The following is a 19560-nucleotide window of genomic DNA, read 5'->3' as shown; positions in this document are numbered from 1 at the left end:
AGATAAATCAACAGGGTGAAATTAAAATCAGAAAGCAATATGACTTCTAAAAGATGACAACTATCTTTAAATGAACATTGCAAGGCAAAGGAAACTAAACTAAACACAGAACCCTGTGCACTCGTCAAGGTATGATGGACTGGCAGGATAATGTTCCCAAATGGTTAGAGACAAATCAGAGACCCTGAAAGATTGAAGGTGAGAACAAGTGGCAGAATTTATGTCCTGCATGGCAGAAATAATTAGTAAAATAAATGAATATCCAGTGATGAGTCTCTCCAAAGAAACATAAGCTAAATTAGAACTAGAAATATATTGAAGTGAAAGAACATACGGATAAAGAAAAGCCAAACAACACACAATTAACGTTAAAAGAACACACAATTTCTTATATAAGTAAAACACATTATTTGGAAGACAGGATGCATGCATAGAGACAACTTAAAAGATCATAGGCCTCCCAGAAGAACATGACAAGCCAAAATGAGTCAGGTAGGTATCATATGCATTTTACAGAAGACAGAAATGAGGAACTAAAAGGTTAAATGACTTGTCTATAATTTCAGAACCAATTTCTTAAGCAAGATTCTAACCCCTATTTCCTAATTTCAAGTCCAGGATTCTATCCATTATACCTTGATGGCACTTAGATAGAAAACCTTGCAGCCATCCTTAACTTGCAATCAAAGAATCTCTGAGTTTAAAGTAACCTTAGACATAATCTACTCTAACTACCCACTCAATGAATGAATGCAGTCTACAAAATCCCAGACAAAAGGTCAGTGAATCCCTGAATGCTTGCCACTGCCATCTCATATAGAACCTTCCATTTTTGCAAAGTAATAATCATTAAGAAGTTCTTCTTTAGAATGGGCTAGATGTAACTCTAAGTTTTTACCACCTCTGCTTTCTGGAGCCCTGCCATATGAGCTTAAATCTCTTCTAAATGAGACAGACCTGCAAATATTCAAATGCAGCCATTTTTGTCCCTCCGAAATCTTTTCTTTCTCAGTTCCTTCAAACATTCTTCTATGGCATCTTATGAGGTAGTACAAGTAAACCTCAAAGTACTGTATAAATGTCAACTATTATGATGATGACTGCATGCTTCTAGTCTTGGTCACCCTCTGCTGAGTATGATTCAATTTGTCAATGTTTTTCTTAAAATGTCCACTCCAGATCTTAAAATTCCAGGTGCAACCAAGCTTGGACCCAAAGAAAAAATATAAGAGATTACTTCTCCCCTTTTCTTTGCAAATCAATCAGTTAAAAACATTTATTCTACTACGTGCTATGCAGTGGGAATGTATAACGAATGAAACAATGCTTACTCTCACAGAGCACACAGTCTAATGCAAACCGTAAACCAAGTATACTTGGAGGCAGAAGAAAGGAGGTAGTCCAAGCATGGAGACCATCCTTTATAAGGCAAGGAGACAGAAGACTGGAGTACGGAGTTTGAGGAAGAGAGAAAGCCAGTCTGTCTGGGTTACAGAGAGCAAGAGGATTGTCAAGTGAAGCCAGAAAGAGAGGCTGCGGCCAGGTAATTAAGGACTTTAAAACAGAATGGTTTGTATTCTGTCCTATGGCAACAGGAAGCCACTGGAGTTTACTAAATAGTTATACGGTCAGATCTGTGCTTAAGGAAAATTACTTCTGACAGTACTGTACAGGAGAGACTAGAGTGTAAAGATATTAGAAACAAGGAGACAAATGAAGAGACTGCTACAGTAATTTAGGAGAAATGATGAGGACCTGCACTATGGTGGTAGTTAGTCATGTGAATGGAGAAAAGCAATCAAATAAAGAGATGAGGTATAAAAGCAGAAATAGCACGCTCTGGAATTGATTGACTATATGGGATGGGAGAGAGTGAAGAGTAGAGGACAAAGCCAAGGTTACAAAGCTGGGAGACTAGAAGGATAACAGGGTGACATACGCAGGAAGTTCACAAAAGGGAAGGGTTTGGGGGTACAGATAATGAGTTCAGTTTGGGAAATGGTGAATTTGAATAACTGGGACATCCAGTCTGCCAAAAGATGAAGGACTGAAGCTCAGAGGAGAAACTGCTAGATGGATAGCCAGATCAGAGTCATTTCAATAAAGATGATAATTAAACCCATGGGAGGTTAGATAAGAAAGAATGCAGATGGAGAATAGAAGAGAGCTAGGTCAGAAACTTTAAGATACACCTCCAGCTAGGCCTGATGCAGATTGTCCAGCAAAGGAGACTGAAGAGGTTTGGTCATAGAGGCAGGAGGTGAACCAGGAAAAATTAATATTAAGAAAACCCAGAAAACAGAATATCCAGAGGAGAGAATGGTCAGCACTGTAAAATGCAACAGATAAGGATGAAATGGATGAGGACTGAGAAAAAATCATTATTCATCAATTATGAGATCACTAACATTGGAGAGAACAGTTTCAGGTCAGTGATGAGCCTGGAAGTCATTCTGCAAAGGGATGATGAATGGACAGAAAGACAAGTAGAAACAGCAAATATAGACAAGTATGACTGAAAAGGGGAGAAGAAATAATAGGACTACAGCTTAAAGGAACTGTAGGATGTAGGTTTTTTAAAGGATGAAGGAACTTGAACATGTCTGAAGGAATTATGGAAATAACCAGGGGATAAGGAAAGGTTTAAGATTCAAGAAAGAAGAAATGACTTATGATGCAATCTGCTGGAGAAGACAGGAAAGGACAGGATGAAGCCTAGAAAAATTGGCCTTGGCAGGTGGAAAGGCCACCACTGTCATAAACCGGGGACAAGAAGGAAAGAATAGAAGATGATGGTTAGAAATGAAGAGAACAGGAGAAGAGGTAGCACTGGCGAAATGGCCTTAATTTTCTTAGCTATCAGCAAGGTCGACAGCTGAGAAAGTGAAGAGGGGTGGTGTGTGTGGGGTGGGGGGGAACAGAATTGTAGAAAGCTTAAGGAAGGAATCAAATATTTAAAACAGCTCCTGTGGGGAGTTAGATAAGAAATCGATTAGAATGGAATAAAAGGACAGTCTTGTTTTAGTTAGGGCCTAGTTGATACTAGATAATAAAGATGGGGGACAATGGATGTGAAATAGTGCAGATGCCAAAGTTTTTCAGCGTGGTGGTTATTTTGGATGAACTGTTTGGTTTTTCCCCCCACTGTTGGGGGGGGGTGGGAGAGAGTGAGAGAGTGCGAGAGAGAGAGAGAGAGAGACACAGAGAGAGAGAGAGAGAGAGAGAGAGAGAGGAGTTACAGTATCCCTCTTATTTTACAAATAGAGAACCTGAGGTGAAATGGATATCCCAGCTTCACACAGCTAGTGCCTGAGGCCAAACTCAAACCTGAGTCTAGGTTTTTTAACTCAATTGCTAGAAATCATACTTCTTCTCCTCAGACTTCAGAGAACACTTGGCTTGAATTTCTTTTCAACATTTGTCATATATACCGTATTAGAATTACCTTGTGCATATCTCATATCCCTATTTAGTAATCCATCTAGGATCACTCCCCCAATTTGCATGCAAGGTTTTGACATCCCTACAATGTGGCTAATTATTATTCTCAATGGTAACTCTGAGGCCTGAGTTTTTCATATAGTTTCTCACAAGCCTCCTCTAGTGTGCTTCCTATTGACCATCATCGAGTAGAACTAATTAGCTTTTTAGTCATAGTATTTATTAAGATAGTACAGTAAGAGAATCAAAAGAAGCATGAAAAGGTAAACAAGAAGAGAAATCATAAGGGACTTACTTTAGTTGAACTGTTATGTTTACATTCCTACATGGAAAGATGATGTGTATAATTCATGAGACCTCAGTATTAGGGTAGCTGAAGGGAATATACATACATACACACACACACACACACACACACATATAGATAGATAGATAGAGAGAGAGAGAGAGAGGGCGGGCACAGGGTGAGTTGAATATGAAGGGATGATATCTAAAAAAATGAAATAAATTTAAGCAGTGAGAGAGGAATATATTGAGAGAAGGAAAGAGGGAGAGATTGAATGGGGTAAATTATCTCACATAAAAGTGGCAAGAAAAAGCAGTTCTGTTGGAAGGGAAGAGGGGGCAGGTGAGGGGGAATGAGTGAATCTTACTCTCATTGGATTCAACTTGAGGCAATTGGGTATCTTACTCCACAGGAAAGTAAAGGGAAGCGGATAAAAAAAAGGGGGAATGATAGAAGGGAGGGCAGATAGGGGGAGGAGGTAATCAAAAGCAAAGACTTTTGAAAAGGGACAGGGTCAAGGGAGAAAACTGAATAAAGGGGGATAGGATGGAAGGAAATATAGTTAGCCTTTCACAATATGAGAATTGTGGAAGTGTTTTACATAATGATACATGTGTGATCTATGTTGAATTGCTTGCCTTCCTAGGGAGGATGAGCAGGAAGGGAAGAGGGGAGAGAATTTAGAACTCAAAGTTTTAAAAGCAGATGCTTTAAAAAAAAAAAGTTGGTTTTTTTACATATAGCTGGGAAACAAGATATATAGGGAATGGGGCAAAGAAATCTATCCAGACCTGAGAGAAAGTAAGGGGAAAGGGGATGGGGGGAGAGTGGGTTGAAAGAAGGGGGTGCTCACTGGGTAACAAGGCAATCAGAATATATGCCATCTTGGAATGGGGGGGAGGGTAGAAATGGGGAGAAAATTCGTAACTCAAAATCTTGTGGAAATCAGTGGTGAAAACTAAAATATTAAATAAAAATGATAAAATTTTTTAAAAAGATAGTATAGTAAGAAGAGCTGGTACAAAACATTCCCCCCAAAACCCTAAGGCACACTCTCCCACAAATACACACAAGTCAATGTGAAGAGCGAGCTCAAACTTAAAAGTACAAAGGAAGTGAGGCACACATGTAAGATACACCTGTAGCAAAAGGGTGACTCACATCTACTTGCACTTTATGGGCTGGAAGTCCTTTCTTGAGTTCAAAGTCAGAATTCTTTCCTGGTGCAAAGGGTCATGATCCTTGAAGCTGACTCCCTCCTTGGGGAACTGCCTTTCCACACAAGTTTGTCTTCATCTGTTTGTCATTCTGCTCCCAGTTGGACATATTGTCTCCTACTGGTCCAGTCTCTGATCCCAGCTGGATCCACTGATACTGGTCCAATCTCTCTGATAACATGGTCAATGGGGTGGTTGGGGGAGGGAAGAGGGAGAGAGAAAAAGAAAGATACAGAGAGCAAGAGAGAAACTCTCTTCTCCCCCCAAGAGCAGTTCCTTTTCAAAGGCTTGGGTCCAAAAGTAGAACTGGAATCCTCAACTCCAGAACTTGGATAAGTTCTTTTTGAGTGGGAATTGTTTAATTCCTTATATCTGGATAACCAGTACCTGGCACATAATATTTGTTTCATAAATGCTAGTTGAGACTGTTCACCACTTGAATGACTACTGAAATTCTTCTAGACATTTAAAATCCCATAGAGGCATGATTAGCCAAGCAGCTGTTCTGTTTTTGACCCAGACGTTCTCACCTCATACAGAGATCACAGCGTATGGATCATCTTGTTTATATATGTAAAACTTTACTTTGCCCTTAGGTTAATTATATTAATGTGAGGGGGGGGGAGGAAGAGAGAGAATGTGGAATTTACTCCTTTAGATTAATATTTGACTTGAAGTTGCCTGAAGACAGAAATTTATTCTTATCCAAACTTGCCTCCCAACAAAGTGCTATACACACAGTAAGTAATACATATCCATTAAATGTACTGCCATTAATTAAATGTAAGAAAAGTGGTGTCTATTATAAATGATTTTCAGATTAAACTATTCTTTTTTTCTGCACAATTTCTGCACAACTGATATTTTGTGAGTTTGCTTCCTCTTCCTTCTTTAAGCAAATGGAAAGGAAGATATCTAGTTAAGCAACGGTTGAGGAAGAATGTGAGTATCCAAATTCTGCTAGCTATCAGGAAGCTTCTTTATTGACCAAAAGTGTGTCTGTCATTATAAGAAAACCAATGTCAGTCGAAAGTGTTCAGCTAGGCTACTACCCAAACTGAAGGAGGGAGGAGAGTTCTGGTAAAGAATATATTCTCAGGTAAGCCAAAACAAGGGACAACATAATGGAGCACGAGTTCCAAGCCTAGAAAATCATCAGACTAAAACTTAGGTCTGGAGAATTTCAGCTCAAGAATTACTTAGCAAGGTGAGGTACTACCTTGGCCAGTACTGGGTAATTTTATGTGTTTTTTTTGATCGCCCGCCACTCTATCCTTGGTATTTTTAATATACTACTCTTTAACCTTCACAACCCCTAAAAACAAAGAAGAAAGTAGTATTCAGAAATATCAAGATATTACAACTAAACAATCAAAAGTTCACATGACTCAAAGGTAGGAAAGGTAAAAGACATCATCAAGGAAATGTATTTATTTAAATGTTGTAGTTCTATAGCCAAAATGTCAGAACACATGACCCATATTAAATAATTTTAGAAAGATTCCCCCATTACCCTTTCTTCAAACATGAGGGACTAAGGAAGAAATTTTTAGCGAACAGAGGCTGACAAAGTGACCGCTCATATTTCAGTCTGTTAAAAGATGACCAAGGTGTCCTAAAGTGATGCCTAACAAAAAAATAATTTTGACAAAGGGAAAATTTGCCCATGAATGACAGATACTTAGATCATCAGCTCAGCCAAACAGTATTCTATAGGTAATTATTTCCAGCCTGGCTTACAGGCTTCATGGCCAATGAATTTGCTTTCTGACTCTAGTAAAATGAGCTTTTCTGCTTAAGCATTAGGGATATAGAGAAAGTTAATAAAAGATCAAATAGAATACATGGAAGCACAAAAGGTAGTGAATAAAAAGAGAAAATAAGTCATGGGGTTAAGAAAACATTAAGAAAAAAATTCAAATTGTAACTGATTTCTATAAATCCAAAATAAACTTAGAGCCATGAAATATTATACTATGCATATATAAAAAATTCTTTACTGAGCTTCACAATTAAACTCTGTGATTAAATGAGAAAATACTGTATGATCTTATTAAAATTGCTTATAACTTTTCATAGAATTGAGATCTTTCCAAAGTTATTCAATATTATGGGTCAGGTGTTCTAACATAGCATTTATAAGAACACAAAGTTTAAATAAATGGTGCCTTTGACCAACTCATAAGCTCTTTTGGAAACAAAACCACAAACATCACTAAGTTGTTGATACTCGGTTGAGTTTTGAGAGTGAGGGGTTTGGGAAGGAGGGAGGATGGTTAAAGTCTTTAGGTTTAAATACACAACAGTGCATCAAGTTCATCTTAAAGGCAAAGATGTTGAAGACTTTCATCCACAAATGTTCTCACCATCCTATACCAATGTGCATCAAATCAACAGCAATATTAATAAGGACTTATACTTTGGTCCGTTGGAAGATCATCAAGAAGGTATCCCCAATAAATGCTTAAACGAGTCATTTTGACAAAGGGAAAACTTGTTCATATATAATATTGTATCAACAGCTCAGCCAAACAGTATTCCAGTAGTTAATAGCTTCCAGCATTAATAACTGTGCTTTGCACAGTCTTTGAATTCCCCCACTAATCTTTTGAGCCAAACTACTCAAAGACACCTCAGGCCTCTGCTCTCTAAAGCCATTGCTTTTCTACTAGAGTAAAAACTTGCCTCTATAATCTTTAGTGAATAACTAGTTCTAGATAAAATATATTTCCAGACAGCAGAGGATCTTCCTCCCTCTTCAGTTTCCATGTTTTTCTTAAAAAAAAAACTGAACAGAAATCTTTACAAATAGCATCGCATTTATTACTGACTTCTTAGTATAATAGAAAGAACATTATTTAAGCTTTCTTCAATGCTGAGAATCATAAATTACTGTAATACCATTTTACCTCCTCTCCATTTCCTCTACTAATTCTTATCTAATACCACACTTGGATAAATGATATTTTATTTCTGACTTATCTTTTATCTCTAATTTTAAGACAATTTAAATTCTGTGTGTGTGTCCAATCTCATGGATTACATGGAGTCCTTCAATCCTAGACTCTTATTTCTATCTGTCCCATATTTTTAAGTTCCCATTTGGGGAGATTTTATACCACTTAATTTTCTAAGGGATCTTCTCACATGAAATCACCAAAACAAAAATAGTCTCAGAGAAAACTATACTGTTACTGGAAAAATAAATGGATCAGGAGTCAAGTAACCTGGGTTCAAATCCCCCATCATCCATTTTCTAGCTATATGATTTTAAGCAAACCACAGCCTCTCTGGGTCTCCATTTTCTCATTTGTAAAATGTAGATATCACCAGTACTTATCACACACAGTTGTTCAGATGATTAAAGAGATTTAACTATAAGGGTGGTACATTCTGGGAAGGAGAAAGCATGGCTATCACTGACGAAGAAAGGGTAAAAGTTCACACACAATTCCAAAGGTAAAAGGTGACTCCATACTGGACACAAATACCACAGTTCTGGGAGAAAAAAAGTAACCAGACCAACAACAAAATTAGCCATCCCAGGAGAACACATAATATTTTCCCTTAGCTTTGGCCAAGATCATGGTTAAAGATGAAGAGGAGAGAAAATGGGGGGAGGGGGGATAGCTGGGAGAAGCATAACAAGGAGACTAAGAAAGGAAGAAAAAGAAAGACAAGAGATATTGTAGAAATATCCATTTTTTCCTCAGTAAGGATTATGCAGGAAAGGAAGGACAATGCAAGCTTCTCTCAAAAGAAGTCACCTGTCAGGAGTGTTGACAAATACTCGTAACCTCTGCTATGGGGGGGGGGGAGTGCTGAGCCTGGGAGGATGCTTGGACTCAGGAGCTCTGCGCTGCAGCAGGACTGAGCCTATCAGGTGTCAACATTATGTCCAGCACCAATATAGCGAGCCCTTGAGAGCAGGAAGGGGCTATGAGGCTGTCTAAGGAAGGTCAAATCAGCACAGGTAGGAAATATTACAGGTCAAAGCTTCTGTGCCAATAAGAAAGAGGATCAGATCCATGAGTGGCTTCCAAATTTCCAGCCTGGGCAAGTCAGATCCAATCTCAAAAAAGGGGTGGAGGGTGGGGTGCATGCAACCTCTATGTCAAAGGACATAACTATGTAATAACTATGTAAACTACCCAGGATCATGCTAGGATTCCTGGACATAGCTGGTCCAAGACCTAAAATGATAAGAAAAATGAAACTGAAGTGATAACACCTGTTCAAAGGAAAGCCACCTCCAGGTATAAGAAAAAGGGAAAAGCAGTAAATGGAAGCTCTTAAGAAGAAACGGGGAAAAATAAAGATGGACTCAAGGTAAGGATGGAGGAATATGGCAAAGAAAAACTACGAAAACAGCAAAGACACAATTCAACAAACAATGAAAGCCCACTGGGCAGATGCAAGGAGAGGCAGGGGAGAGGGGATAAAATGACAACTAAATAGTTCCTACCCTCGAGGAGGAGTTTAGATTCCACTAGAGTATACAGTTAAGTAAAAGTAAGTTCAATTGATAAGGGCAAGAATAATAACCTCAGGGAGACCATCATTTAGTTGAGGAAAGGAGAAAAGTGGTCTTGTTTCAAAAGAAATGACCCCATCTGAGGTTCAGAGAAGTTAGAACATCTTAGGAAGTTAAGAAAAGAAAGTACCAAAGGAGGCCAATACATCCTTTAAAAAAAAAAATCTACCATAAGTATATAAGAGGGAGAAGAACCTAGAACCTGGCACAACTGGAAAAGGACAAAACAACGGATTGAGGAGGTGAAGGAACAGAGAGAATTCAAAGAAAGCCATAAAAAAATTTAAGAGAAATCCCGAAATAAATGAAAGTGAGGACATGTGAGGACTACTGACAATAAAACAAGATAAGTGGTTAGAAATGTAGCCTACATAACGAGTTCTGAGAGAAGAAAATGGAGAAAAGCAAGAGAGAGAGAATGCAAACTTAAGTTTGGTGTGTTAATGGAAAACAGACAAAAGTCTGTAGAAACTGTTTCTGTTTTGGCTGTAAAGAACTGTAAATACATAACATGTAAATAGCTTTCAAATAAAAACCTGTAAATAGCAATTGAGAATATATGTGAATATTCTGCAGGAAAAACCTTACAACTATACATTTGAAAGGTTTCAAAGTTAAACACGGTCTTTTTCTTAAAATTGTTCTTTGAACAGTCGATATTAAGCACAGCTCTCTGACTAACAATGTTCTTAGCTCCTTTTGCCATAGGGAAGTTTTGATCGTAAACTCTGATATAGCTATTAAACAAACTCCTTCAATTTGTACATGTGAGAAGCCAACAGTTACAGAAACATTGCCAAAAGTTGTAAAGGTTAGGAGGAAAAAGGTGTTTTTAATATCACAGATGCTTGCTACATACAATTCCAATTCCTTCCACTAAGGATATTCTAATTGATTTTAGAACTATGTATGAATACATATCCTACTACCTAATTAAGATATAGTGTTGCCTAACTAATTGGAAAATGTATGGATGATCAATTGTGTTTGCTGCTTTTTCTTACCACATTTTGCTCCTTTTCTTCAAATGTGTTTCAAACTCTTTTCGTTTGCCCCCAGAATTAAATTTATGGAAAAATGCTAGCAAATAAAAAATGATATATAACTTATGCATATTATTAAATTAATAAATTCCAATTAAATTTTTTTCCCAAATGGAAATTTTAAATCTCTCACAGGGAAGTAAATAATCCTCAAAACATTCATGGCACTCTCTCTTTTGCCTTCCTTCTTTCCTGTTCCTCTATCCTCAATGCCACTTAAGACTTCCACATTTTTCTATAAACTGAACAACCTCTCAACTCTCTTGTCTTTCCTCTCCCCAAAAAGCAACAAAGAGTTGTTCTTGGAATCAGTGCAGATCTTAAAGCTTAGGAAAAGAGGAATGACAGAGGAGAAAAGCATGGAGACTGTCAAAGAATAGAAAAGGGGGGGAAACACCAAGAGAAGGGCTCAAAGGAAATGAAACAGGAAGAGCATCATGGGAAGAGATTGAACCTGGTGATATACCACAGTAGTTTCTCTTTTCTTGAATATTTTACTATAATCCTTTCCCTCTTTAAAATTAATTATATATGTATAAAAAAAGCAAGCATTCTAAAACAGTGATTTTGAAGTCAATGTTCATTTCATTACATTAAAAAAAAAGTCATTTTCCTCAGTTTCTGAAATTACTAGTCAACCTACAATTCCTACAAGCAATTGTTACATGCTAGATTTTCCAGAATAGTCCAAATTTCTAGAAAACATACACTTTAACAAAGGAATAGCCTTTGTCAGATGATGTATTCTAATTTTTTGGTTCAGAATATATGGTGATTTTAACTATGCCCCAATCCTAGAGTACTATAGACTTCCCAGTCTTTCAAATTAAAGTTAATCGAGTCTATTACATCTGAAAAAGTATATTACCGCTAGCAATTACAGCCCTTTTTATTATAATTCACTATATCCAAGCTTTCCTGTTCATCATATGATGATAGCAAAACTAGCTTAATAATTATTACAAAAATGAAGCAAGCATCTTTTGGAAGGCTTCCTTAAGTAAACATTTTAGAATTAAAAAAAAAAAAAACCTAAATACTTTGAGACCTTAAAGTATGTTTCTTCAGGTGTGAGATCAGTCATCAATAGAATAACTTAAGTATGAACTGGCTTTTTGTTTGCTGCTATTTTTTTTTTCTCCAGAAGAACTCCTAGGTCGAGCTAAATGATTAACAGTTTTCTCACCTCACTCCCTTGCAAGACATTTTGGTCAGTGTTAAGGATGAAGTTAGTGGCTTTGAAACAAAGCCATTCTATGAGAGACACTACTGTCCTTTCTGGGAATCAGACCTCCAACTCTCGTCTTATTAGCACCAAACAAACCTTTAGATCTGTCCACCACACAATTTTTTTAAAATTCCATCAAGAAATCCTATATTGTAAATTACAGTAGAAATCCTGATGTTGATTGAATTCTGGAATTAAATATTCCTAGTACTTTAATGGTAAACACAAGTTCAAATCTGCGAAACTTAAACTTCACCTTCGTGCTAGCTCCACTATTGTGTGAAGATGGCTACAATTGAGTGATTTTAAAGCCATTGTAGACACTGTTTCTTCTGCTAAAGGGATTCCAAAGGAAGCAGGTGGCCATTTCCTCACAACTACCTCCCCTAGGGAATCAACTGCTTGAGGCCTCGGCCCCTTACCCTGTGTAGCCATAATGGCTTTTGTTTTCTTTGAATGGCTCAGCTTGCCTCATTGAGCCTCTGGACACTGTGGCTTGCTCTTCCGGGGCAGGAGGCCCGGGGAGCATGCCGGGAGGCAGACGGCTTCCTGTGTGGGGAGTCATGGGGCTGGCTGAGGGGAGGTGTTAGCTCCAGAACCTGGTCTACCCTAGGGGGAGGAGCCAACTCAGGAACCAATCGGCCCTGGTCATTTGGGCGGAGCTTGATGATGTCAGAAACCCTATAAGAGGGGAGAGGACAGCTTGAAGATTCTTCCTCTCTTTCCTTTTCCGGTTGGAGCCAGAGGCAGTTACAACGACCGTTACAGAGGCAGTTACGACCGTTACATCGTCAGTTTCAGTTGCAGCTTCAGTTTCAGAAACAGACACAGCTGAGGCAGGAGCTGCCAGCAGCAGAGCTGATCTACGGGAGGAAGCTGAACAAAGACTTCAGTCCAGTGGGTAATCTTATTACCATCAAGGGGGAAACATGATTTTGCTTTACGCAATCATGTTTCTCTGTAGCCTCCTGGTTACTCTTTCAAGGCGTACCTATTGGGCCTGGAAGATTATGACCAACATATCAAAATGGGGCTTCTGGTTCATGGGTTGGTTACTGTGGAGCCTAAATAAATGTTTTGATTCTTCTGCCTTCTACTTTGAGAGTTTCTTCTATCCGGCGATTCCGAACCTTTCAGACATGTTTATGATCTTCTTTGAGATTATAAACTCGGCCCTCCTGATACATTTGGCGTCACGAACAGGATCGCTAGGTATAAGATCTCTATTTAGAAGCAGAACAATTCCAGAGGAGGAGATAAATATCCCAGGATGGGAGGATCCATTTTATTCCTCCCTAGCAAAAGAATTGGCTAAAAAAGCTGGACCCTGTGAAAACTGGGAACCAAGGCTACGGAAAGGAGATCCTAGGGATTTGGAAAAGTGTTTACGAGAAGTTGGGATTCAGTCAGGGGCATCACTATCTAGGCAAAGCTGGATAGTGTTATCAGCCTACCGGCTAGTATACGAAAGATTGAGATTAAGTGAAAGACATGGGGGCACTCCTACCCCACAGGAAGAAGGGAAATCTCAGATAGCAGGAGACCAAACTGACTCAAATGAGAACTTTTCTATTAATGTGGCTAAGAGCAACAGGAGACCAAAAAAGCCCAGAGTGCATTTCAACCCAGCCCAGAAAGAGCCGGCTGAGGCACAAAACACTACTGGGGTTCAGGATGTGCCTCACACAGAGAATAGGAGATGGTTAAATGATCAGACAAGGGCTCGACCCATACAAAGGAGGAAGACAGAAACCCGAGGTGAAGATTCAGTTACAAGGGAAATTCAGGAAGATTTCTCACCGCAAGAGGTCACAGATATTTTGAGTAGATTCAGCCAAAGAATAGGAGAACCATTGATATCTTGGATGGTAAGACTCAGTGATCAAGGGGCCGGTGGAATATCAGTAGATGGGACAGACTGCATGAGATTCATAGGTATCAGCCATGATCCTCTAGTTCAACAAGCTTTTAGGGAACATCATCAGCAAGGAGATGGTGATAGCAGGACTACTCTGTTGGCATTAGCCGCTGTGGGATGCAATAAGAGATATGCTACTGATTCTATGTGGCCCACTGAGCACAGACCCTGGTATTCACTTAGAGATTGTATCATGAGACTAAAGGAGGAGGTAATGAAGACTGCCATTATGATAGGAACTGCAGACAAATATTACAATGATCCAATGGGACTGTCTCATAGGAATTTAATAATTAGGACAGCTCCCCCTGCTTATAAACAACTAATTTTGAATTTATTGCTTGGAGAAGTAGGGAGCCGTCTTACAACAGTGATAAATAAGATTTTACAGTTATATGACTTAGGTGACTGGGGAAGGGATAGATCTCCTCGAGAGAGAAGAGTGAATAACCAGCAAACTTGGCGCCAAAGGAGAGTAACAAGGAAAGAAATGTTTACTACTTTATTGAGAGCAGGGGTAGGTTTTGAAATGATAGATGGAATTCCAACCAATGAATTATACAGAATGTATAGAGGACTTGATAACACGAGAAATAGGGAAATAAGAACTGCTCCTGCAAGCCCACAAGCCACTCAGAGTGAAGGTGACCTTGTGTGATCAACGGATGAAAACTTGTACATTTGGGGAAAGGCTGGGAGGACAATCTTAGTCTATATCTAGGGTGGGATCCTCTTGGCTTCCTCATTATGTTCCTTTTGAAAAGAAACATTTCCCACCTGAGTTTGGCTCTGATGTTGGATCTTTGCATAACTGAAATCTCAACCAAACTTGAGATGATTTTATTTGAAGAATTATAGTCCATACTTGTCTATTCTTTTTGTCCTTTGTTTTGGCTAACCTTGTTGCTAGTTTTGTTTCCTTCAGGCTTAAGCACCCTGCACTTTCCGGTGACTGCCTAAGCATGTAGCATTCTTGGAATTCCTGCCAGCTCGTTAAAGAAATGACCTCTGGAATGGGACTTTTTGGGGGCAGGGCCATCTCTACATCCAATTTCAGCATGAAGAAGCTATGGAAAATGAGACCTTCACCCCTCACCCCAAGATTTTGAGCCCCAATCGTTCAAGGGGGGGTGGAAATGATGATAGTGTTCTGTTTACTTATTTTGTGTTATCCTTGCTGTGTTGTTTTATTGTTATGATATTATTGATCCTATGTAATGGATACAAGGATTTAGGGGTGGACATTTGAATTATTAATAATTATTTTGGGGATGATTGATTGAAGAGATTATCTTGCTGGGACCTAGGGGTGGATCGCATTTGAATCGTTAAACCAATGTTTAGGAATGTCACCAAATGATATGTTTTGCTTTATAATGAATGATATGTTTTAGTTTCCTTTGTAATTGAATCACAATGTATGTTCTAGGATACATGGCTGATTAGATTATGTATCCTATAACAAGGGGTGGAATGTAGCCATAATGGCTTTTGTTTTCTTTGAATGGCTCAGCTTGCCTCATTGAGCCTCTGGACACTGTGGCTTGCTCTTCCGGGGCAGGAGGCCCGGGGAGCATGCCGGGAGGCAGACGGCTTCCTGTGTGGGGAGTCATGGGGCTGGCTGAGGGGAGGTGTTAGCTCCAGAACCTGGTCTACCCTAGGGGGAGGAGCCAACTCAGGAACCAATCGGCCCTGGTCATTTGGGCGGAGCTTGATGATGTCAGAAACCCTATAAGAGGGGAGAGGACAGCTTGAAGATTCTTCCTCTCTTTCCTTTTCCGGTTGGAGCCAGAGGCAGTTACAACGACCGTTACAGAGGCAGTTACGACCGTTACATCGTCAGTTTCAGTTGCAGCTTCAGTTTCAGAAACAGACACAGCTGAGGCAGGAGCTGCCAGCAGCAGAGCTGATCTACGGGAGGAAGCTGAACAAAGACTTCAGTCCAGTGGGTAATCTTATTACCATCAAGGGGGAAACATGATTTTGCTTTACGCAATCATGTTTCTCTGTAGCCTCCTGGTTACTCTTTCAAGGCGTACCTATTGGGCCTGGAAGATTATGACCAACATATCAAAATGGGGCTTCTGGTTCATGGGTTGGTTACTGTGGAGCCTAAATAAATGTTTTGATTCTTCTGCCTTCTACTTTGAGAGTTTCTTCTATCCGGCGATTCCGAACCTTTCAGACATGTTTATGATCTTCTTTGAGATTATAAACTCGGCCCTCCTGATACACCCTGGCAAGTCAGTACAACAGAAAGACATGAGACCATCCTTCCCTTTTCTTCAATACTGCCTAACCTAGAAAGCTCAACTATTTTGAACAGAGACCAAGAAAGACTTTGGATTTTATCTCATTCACAAAATCAAGGTCACACCTTAGATGCACTCCACAAGTCTATATCCAAGTACCCTTTAATCATCTCAATACATTATCACTCAGCAAATCATTTCAATAACCGAGTTATGTCAATATCATTGCACAATTTTTTGTAATAAATTTTATCCAAAAATAAATCTTATGAAATTACCGAATTGACAAAGTTTGATCTTTATTAAGTTTACTATAAAATTTGTTAGGCAAGGTCACCTCAATTTCAGACGTCTTAATTCAATTATGAAGCTGCCTAGTCCTTTTAAATTCCAATCTTTCCCTTAAGATTTTCCCTAAGGAGGTGAAGTATAAGCTTTGGGGGAAAGGAAGTTGGGGAGAGGAGGTAATCTAGAACAGTAATAACAAAATATATATATAGTGAATGGTAAAATAAAGACACTTGGTGAAGTCTGTATTTTAAAAATTTGTAGGAAAAGTTAGCTATAAACAACTTAGGGTTATATACTAACTAGACAGATACACAGGTACACACACACACACACACAAACACACACACACACACACATTAATAGACTCAAATCACTTATGCTTATCTGAGAAGAGTCCCAGAAAAACAAATTAGTAAGCACATACTTGTCTCATCTTTCACTTTCTTGACAACAATGCAGGGCTTACAGAAGCAGTCAGGGAGAGTTTCTGAGTATAATAATAGGAAGGAGGGAAAGGCTGCAAGGGTATAGTATAGAAATAAAGATACAAGGATTAATATTTACTATAGTTATTAAGAGGTAAAAGATTAGAGATATGGGAATACAAATGAGACAAAAGAAACAATAGGAAAGGAAAAACATAAAGGAACCCATTCGAATGTAATCAAATGCAAGGGAATCCCTGATTAAAAGTTTTGCTCAAAATATAACTGTTTTGAGACTTTAAAAAGCAAGATATGGGAGAAAAGAGTAAGGGAAGAGTGGGAAGAGTCTTTAGGGCCACCAGAAGAAGCCAATTAATTTTGGTTAACTGGCTACTTAAGTGAATTTTTTTTTTCATTTTTGTAGCTGACACATTTTGCCAAAAGTACTAGGCAATTAGCTTTGTAAACCATAATCTGATGAGTCATCATTCGAATTTAGGAGCTTATGCAAACACGTCCGGGGCAGACGCAGAACCAGCACTTTCCCCGGGTAGTATACTAACACATCCCAGAGGGGTACCCTAACATACACTGAGGGAGTTTGTTTTGTGACAGAGAGAAAGTGCAAACACAGAAATCTAAGCAAAAGGTCACGAACCCGAGGGCCTTTACAAGACGGGAGGCAGCAGCAGGAAGATGCTGTGGCCTTAGTCTAGGTACTAAAGATGCGGTGCCCCGGTGGATGACAGCAGGTGAAAAAGGAGACATCCCCACCTGGGAGCGGTGTCTAATAAGCACTCCCATTTTCCCCACCGAGTGGCGTCAAGCAGCCTTAAAGAAAGCTATCTCGGGACGAGCCTCTAACGCAGAAGGGGAGGGGGAGGGGAGCTCGGCGGGGGTCCCGAGAACCCCGCGACCTCGTACTCACTTTCGTCCTGCCGTTGATTTTGTAATTGCCCAGCTTGCCGTTACAGTGGCGGATCAGGTCGTCCATGCTGCTCATGAGCCGTCCGATGGTCTCGCAGCCCGGCTCCTTGCCTTCGATCCAGGTGATCTTGTCGCCCCGGATATCCTTGGAGGAGTCGCTCTTCTGGCTGACCAGCTGCCCGTCGGTGAACTTGCCCGTGTCGTGCAGGGCCCGCACCTCCTCGCCGATCTGCTGGCCGGTCTCCTTGCCCAGGAAGTCGTCCACCACGCAGATGCCGTGTTTGTTCATGCACGGCACGATGTACTCCAGCGCCAGCTTCAGCGCCGGCAGCGGCTTCGTCTGCCCGTTGGGCCTCAGCATCAGCCCCAAGCCCGGGGGGCTCAGCTGGGGGCACGCGGACCCGCCCGGGCACAGCGGCGACCGGCCCAGCGACTCGTCCCTTCCGGACTCCGCCTCCGCAGGGCCCGCCGCCGGCCCCTGGTTGTTGACGGCTGAGGGAGGAGGAGGCGCCGCCGCGGAAACCACGGCAGCCTTGGCCGAGGAGGCTGCTCCCTCCTGGGCGGCCGCGGGGACAGGAGGCGGAGGCGGCGCCGCCCCCGTGCCCGCGGCGGCGGCCTCCGGGGAGGTCGTGTCCCGGCGCTGCTGCGGCGCTTTCTTGGCCTCTTTGGGCCCGGCCCGGCCGGTCTTGGGCTGCGCGGCGGGGTGCGGGGAGGCCCCGGGGGACTGGGGCTGGGGCCGGCCTCCTCCGCCCGGCCCGTGCTCGGCGGCTCCCCCGCCGCCGTGGCAGACGAGCTTGTGCTTCTTCCAGTCCTGGCGCTGGTGCTCCTTGCTGCAGTAGAAGGAGCTGCGGCAGCGGCTGCAGCGCAGCAGGTTCTCCATCTTCCCGCACAGCTCGCAGTACTGCCGGTCCCGCTCGCTCGGGCTCAGCCCGCCGGCACCGCCGCTGTCATTGGCCATGGCGGCGGCGGTCCAAGCTGAGCTCGAGGGAGTAACGGGAGGGCGGACACACGCCGGGGGAGCGGCGAGCGGACGGCCGGCCGAGGCGGCTGTTACTGCGCCATGCACCGCCGCGGCAGCCCGCCGGGCCCTCGCCTCCGCGGCGCCCCGGCCCCTGCCCAGCGCCGACCGCCGGGCACCCGGCAGCCGGCAGCCGCCTCACGGCCTGATCCCCGCCACCGCGGACTGCGGATGGTTACCTTCGGCCGCTCTGTGGCTCTCGTCTCCTCGCTGTGGGGGGTGGGGCGGGGTAGGGTAGGGAAGGGGTGAACGAGGACCCAAGGCGAGGGTCGCGCGACCTACGCGGCGGCGGCCGCCCTCGCCTCTGCGGCCCTGCCAACCCGGCCCGGCCCGGCAGGCGGAGGGGAGAAGAGGGCGGGCGGGCGCCACTCGCTCTGCGCGCTCTGCACGTACACCACGGCCCCGCCGCGACCCGGGCGGGCGAAAGGGAGGGGAGGGGAAAGGAGGGAAGGAGGGAGGGAGGGAGGAGATCACTCACACACGAGCGCAGCGAGGCGGCGGCTCCCGCTGCTCTGGCTACTGCTGCGGCTGCGGCGGCGGCTGTCGCTCCAGCCTCCTCCCCCTCCGCCGGCCGGGCGGGCGGGGCTGGACCGCGGGCTGCGGGGGTGGCCGTCCTCTCACCACTCCCCCACCCCCAGTATTCCGCTCAGCCCGGGGCGGAGCCTCGAGATGCACTGTAGCAGGAGCCAGCTCATCCCTGGGGGGAATATTAAGCAAAGGAGATAACAGAAAAGCTTGGACACACCTCACATTCCCCCCCTCCCAAACACAGGCCACCACCGGCACCCGGGCATGCACTACCCGCACGTCCCATCCCACTGACCTTCAGTTCCTAACACCTGCTTAAGAGGAATGAATGGCGCTTACCAGCGCTAGCTCTGGCTACTAGAAGGGAACATCGATAGGAACTGAAATGGTTAAAAACAAACAAAAAATAAGCGACCTTGCAAACTTGCAAAGCGATCAAGCGAAACAGGGCT

General features: G+C 42.4%; 1 protein-coding gene across 1 annotated transcript in view; it reads right to left on the bottom strand.

Annotated features, from left to right (window-relative positions):
• The window catches only part of EGLN1 (egl-9 family hypoxia inducible factor 1), a 73589-nt gene extending 54402 nt beyond the window's left edge, over positions 1-19187 (bottom strand). Inside the window, exon 1 of the mRNA XM_036754479.1 lies at positions 17564-19187. Within this exon, the coding sequence (XP_036610374.1) occupies positions 17564-18520 (957 nt within the window). The 5' untranslated portion in view covers positions 18521-19187. The remainder of the gene's footprint in view (positions 1-17563) is intronic.
• Between the last annotated feature and the right edge of the window lie 373 nt (positions 19188-19560).

Source organism: Trichosurus vulpecula, chromosome 4, assembly GCF_011100635.1.
Source record: "Trichosurus vulpecula isolate mTriVul1 chromosome 4, mTriVul1.pri, whole genome shotgun sequence".
NCBI lineage: Eukaryota > Metazoa > Chordata > Mammalia > Diprotodontia > Phalangeridae > Trichosurus > Trichosurus vulpecula.
The sequence above is the reverse complement of the archived record's forward strand: the minus strand, read 5'-3'. Positions and strand labels throughout refer to the sequence as shown.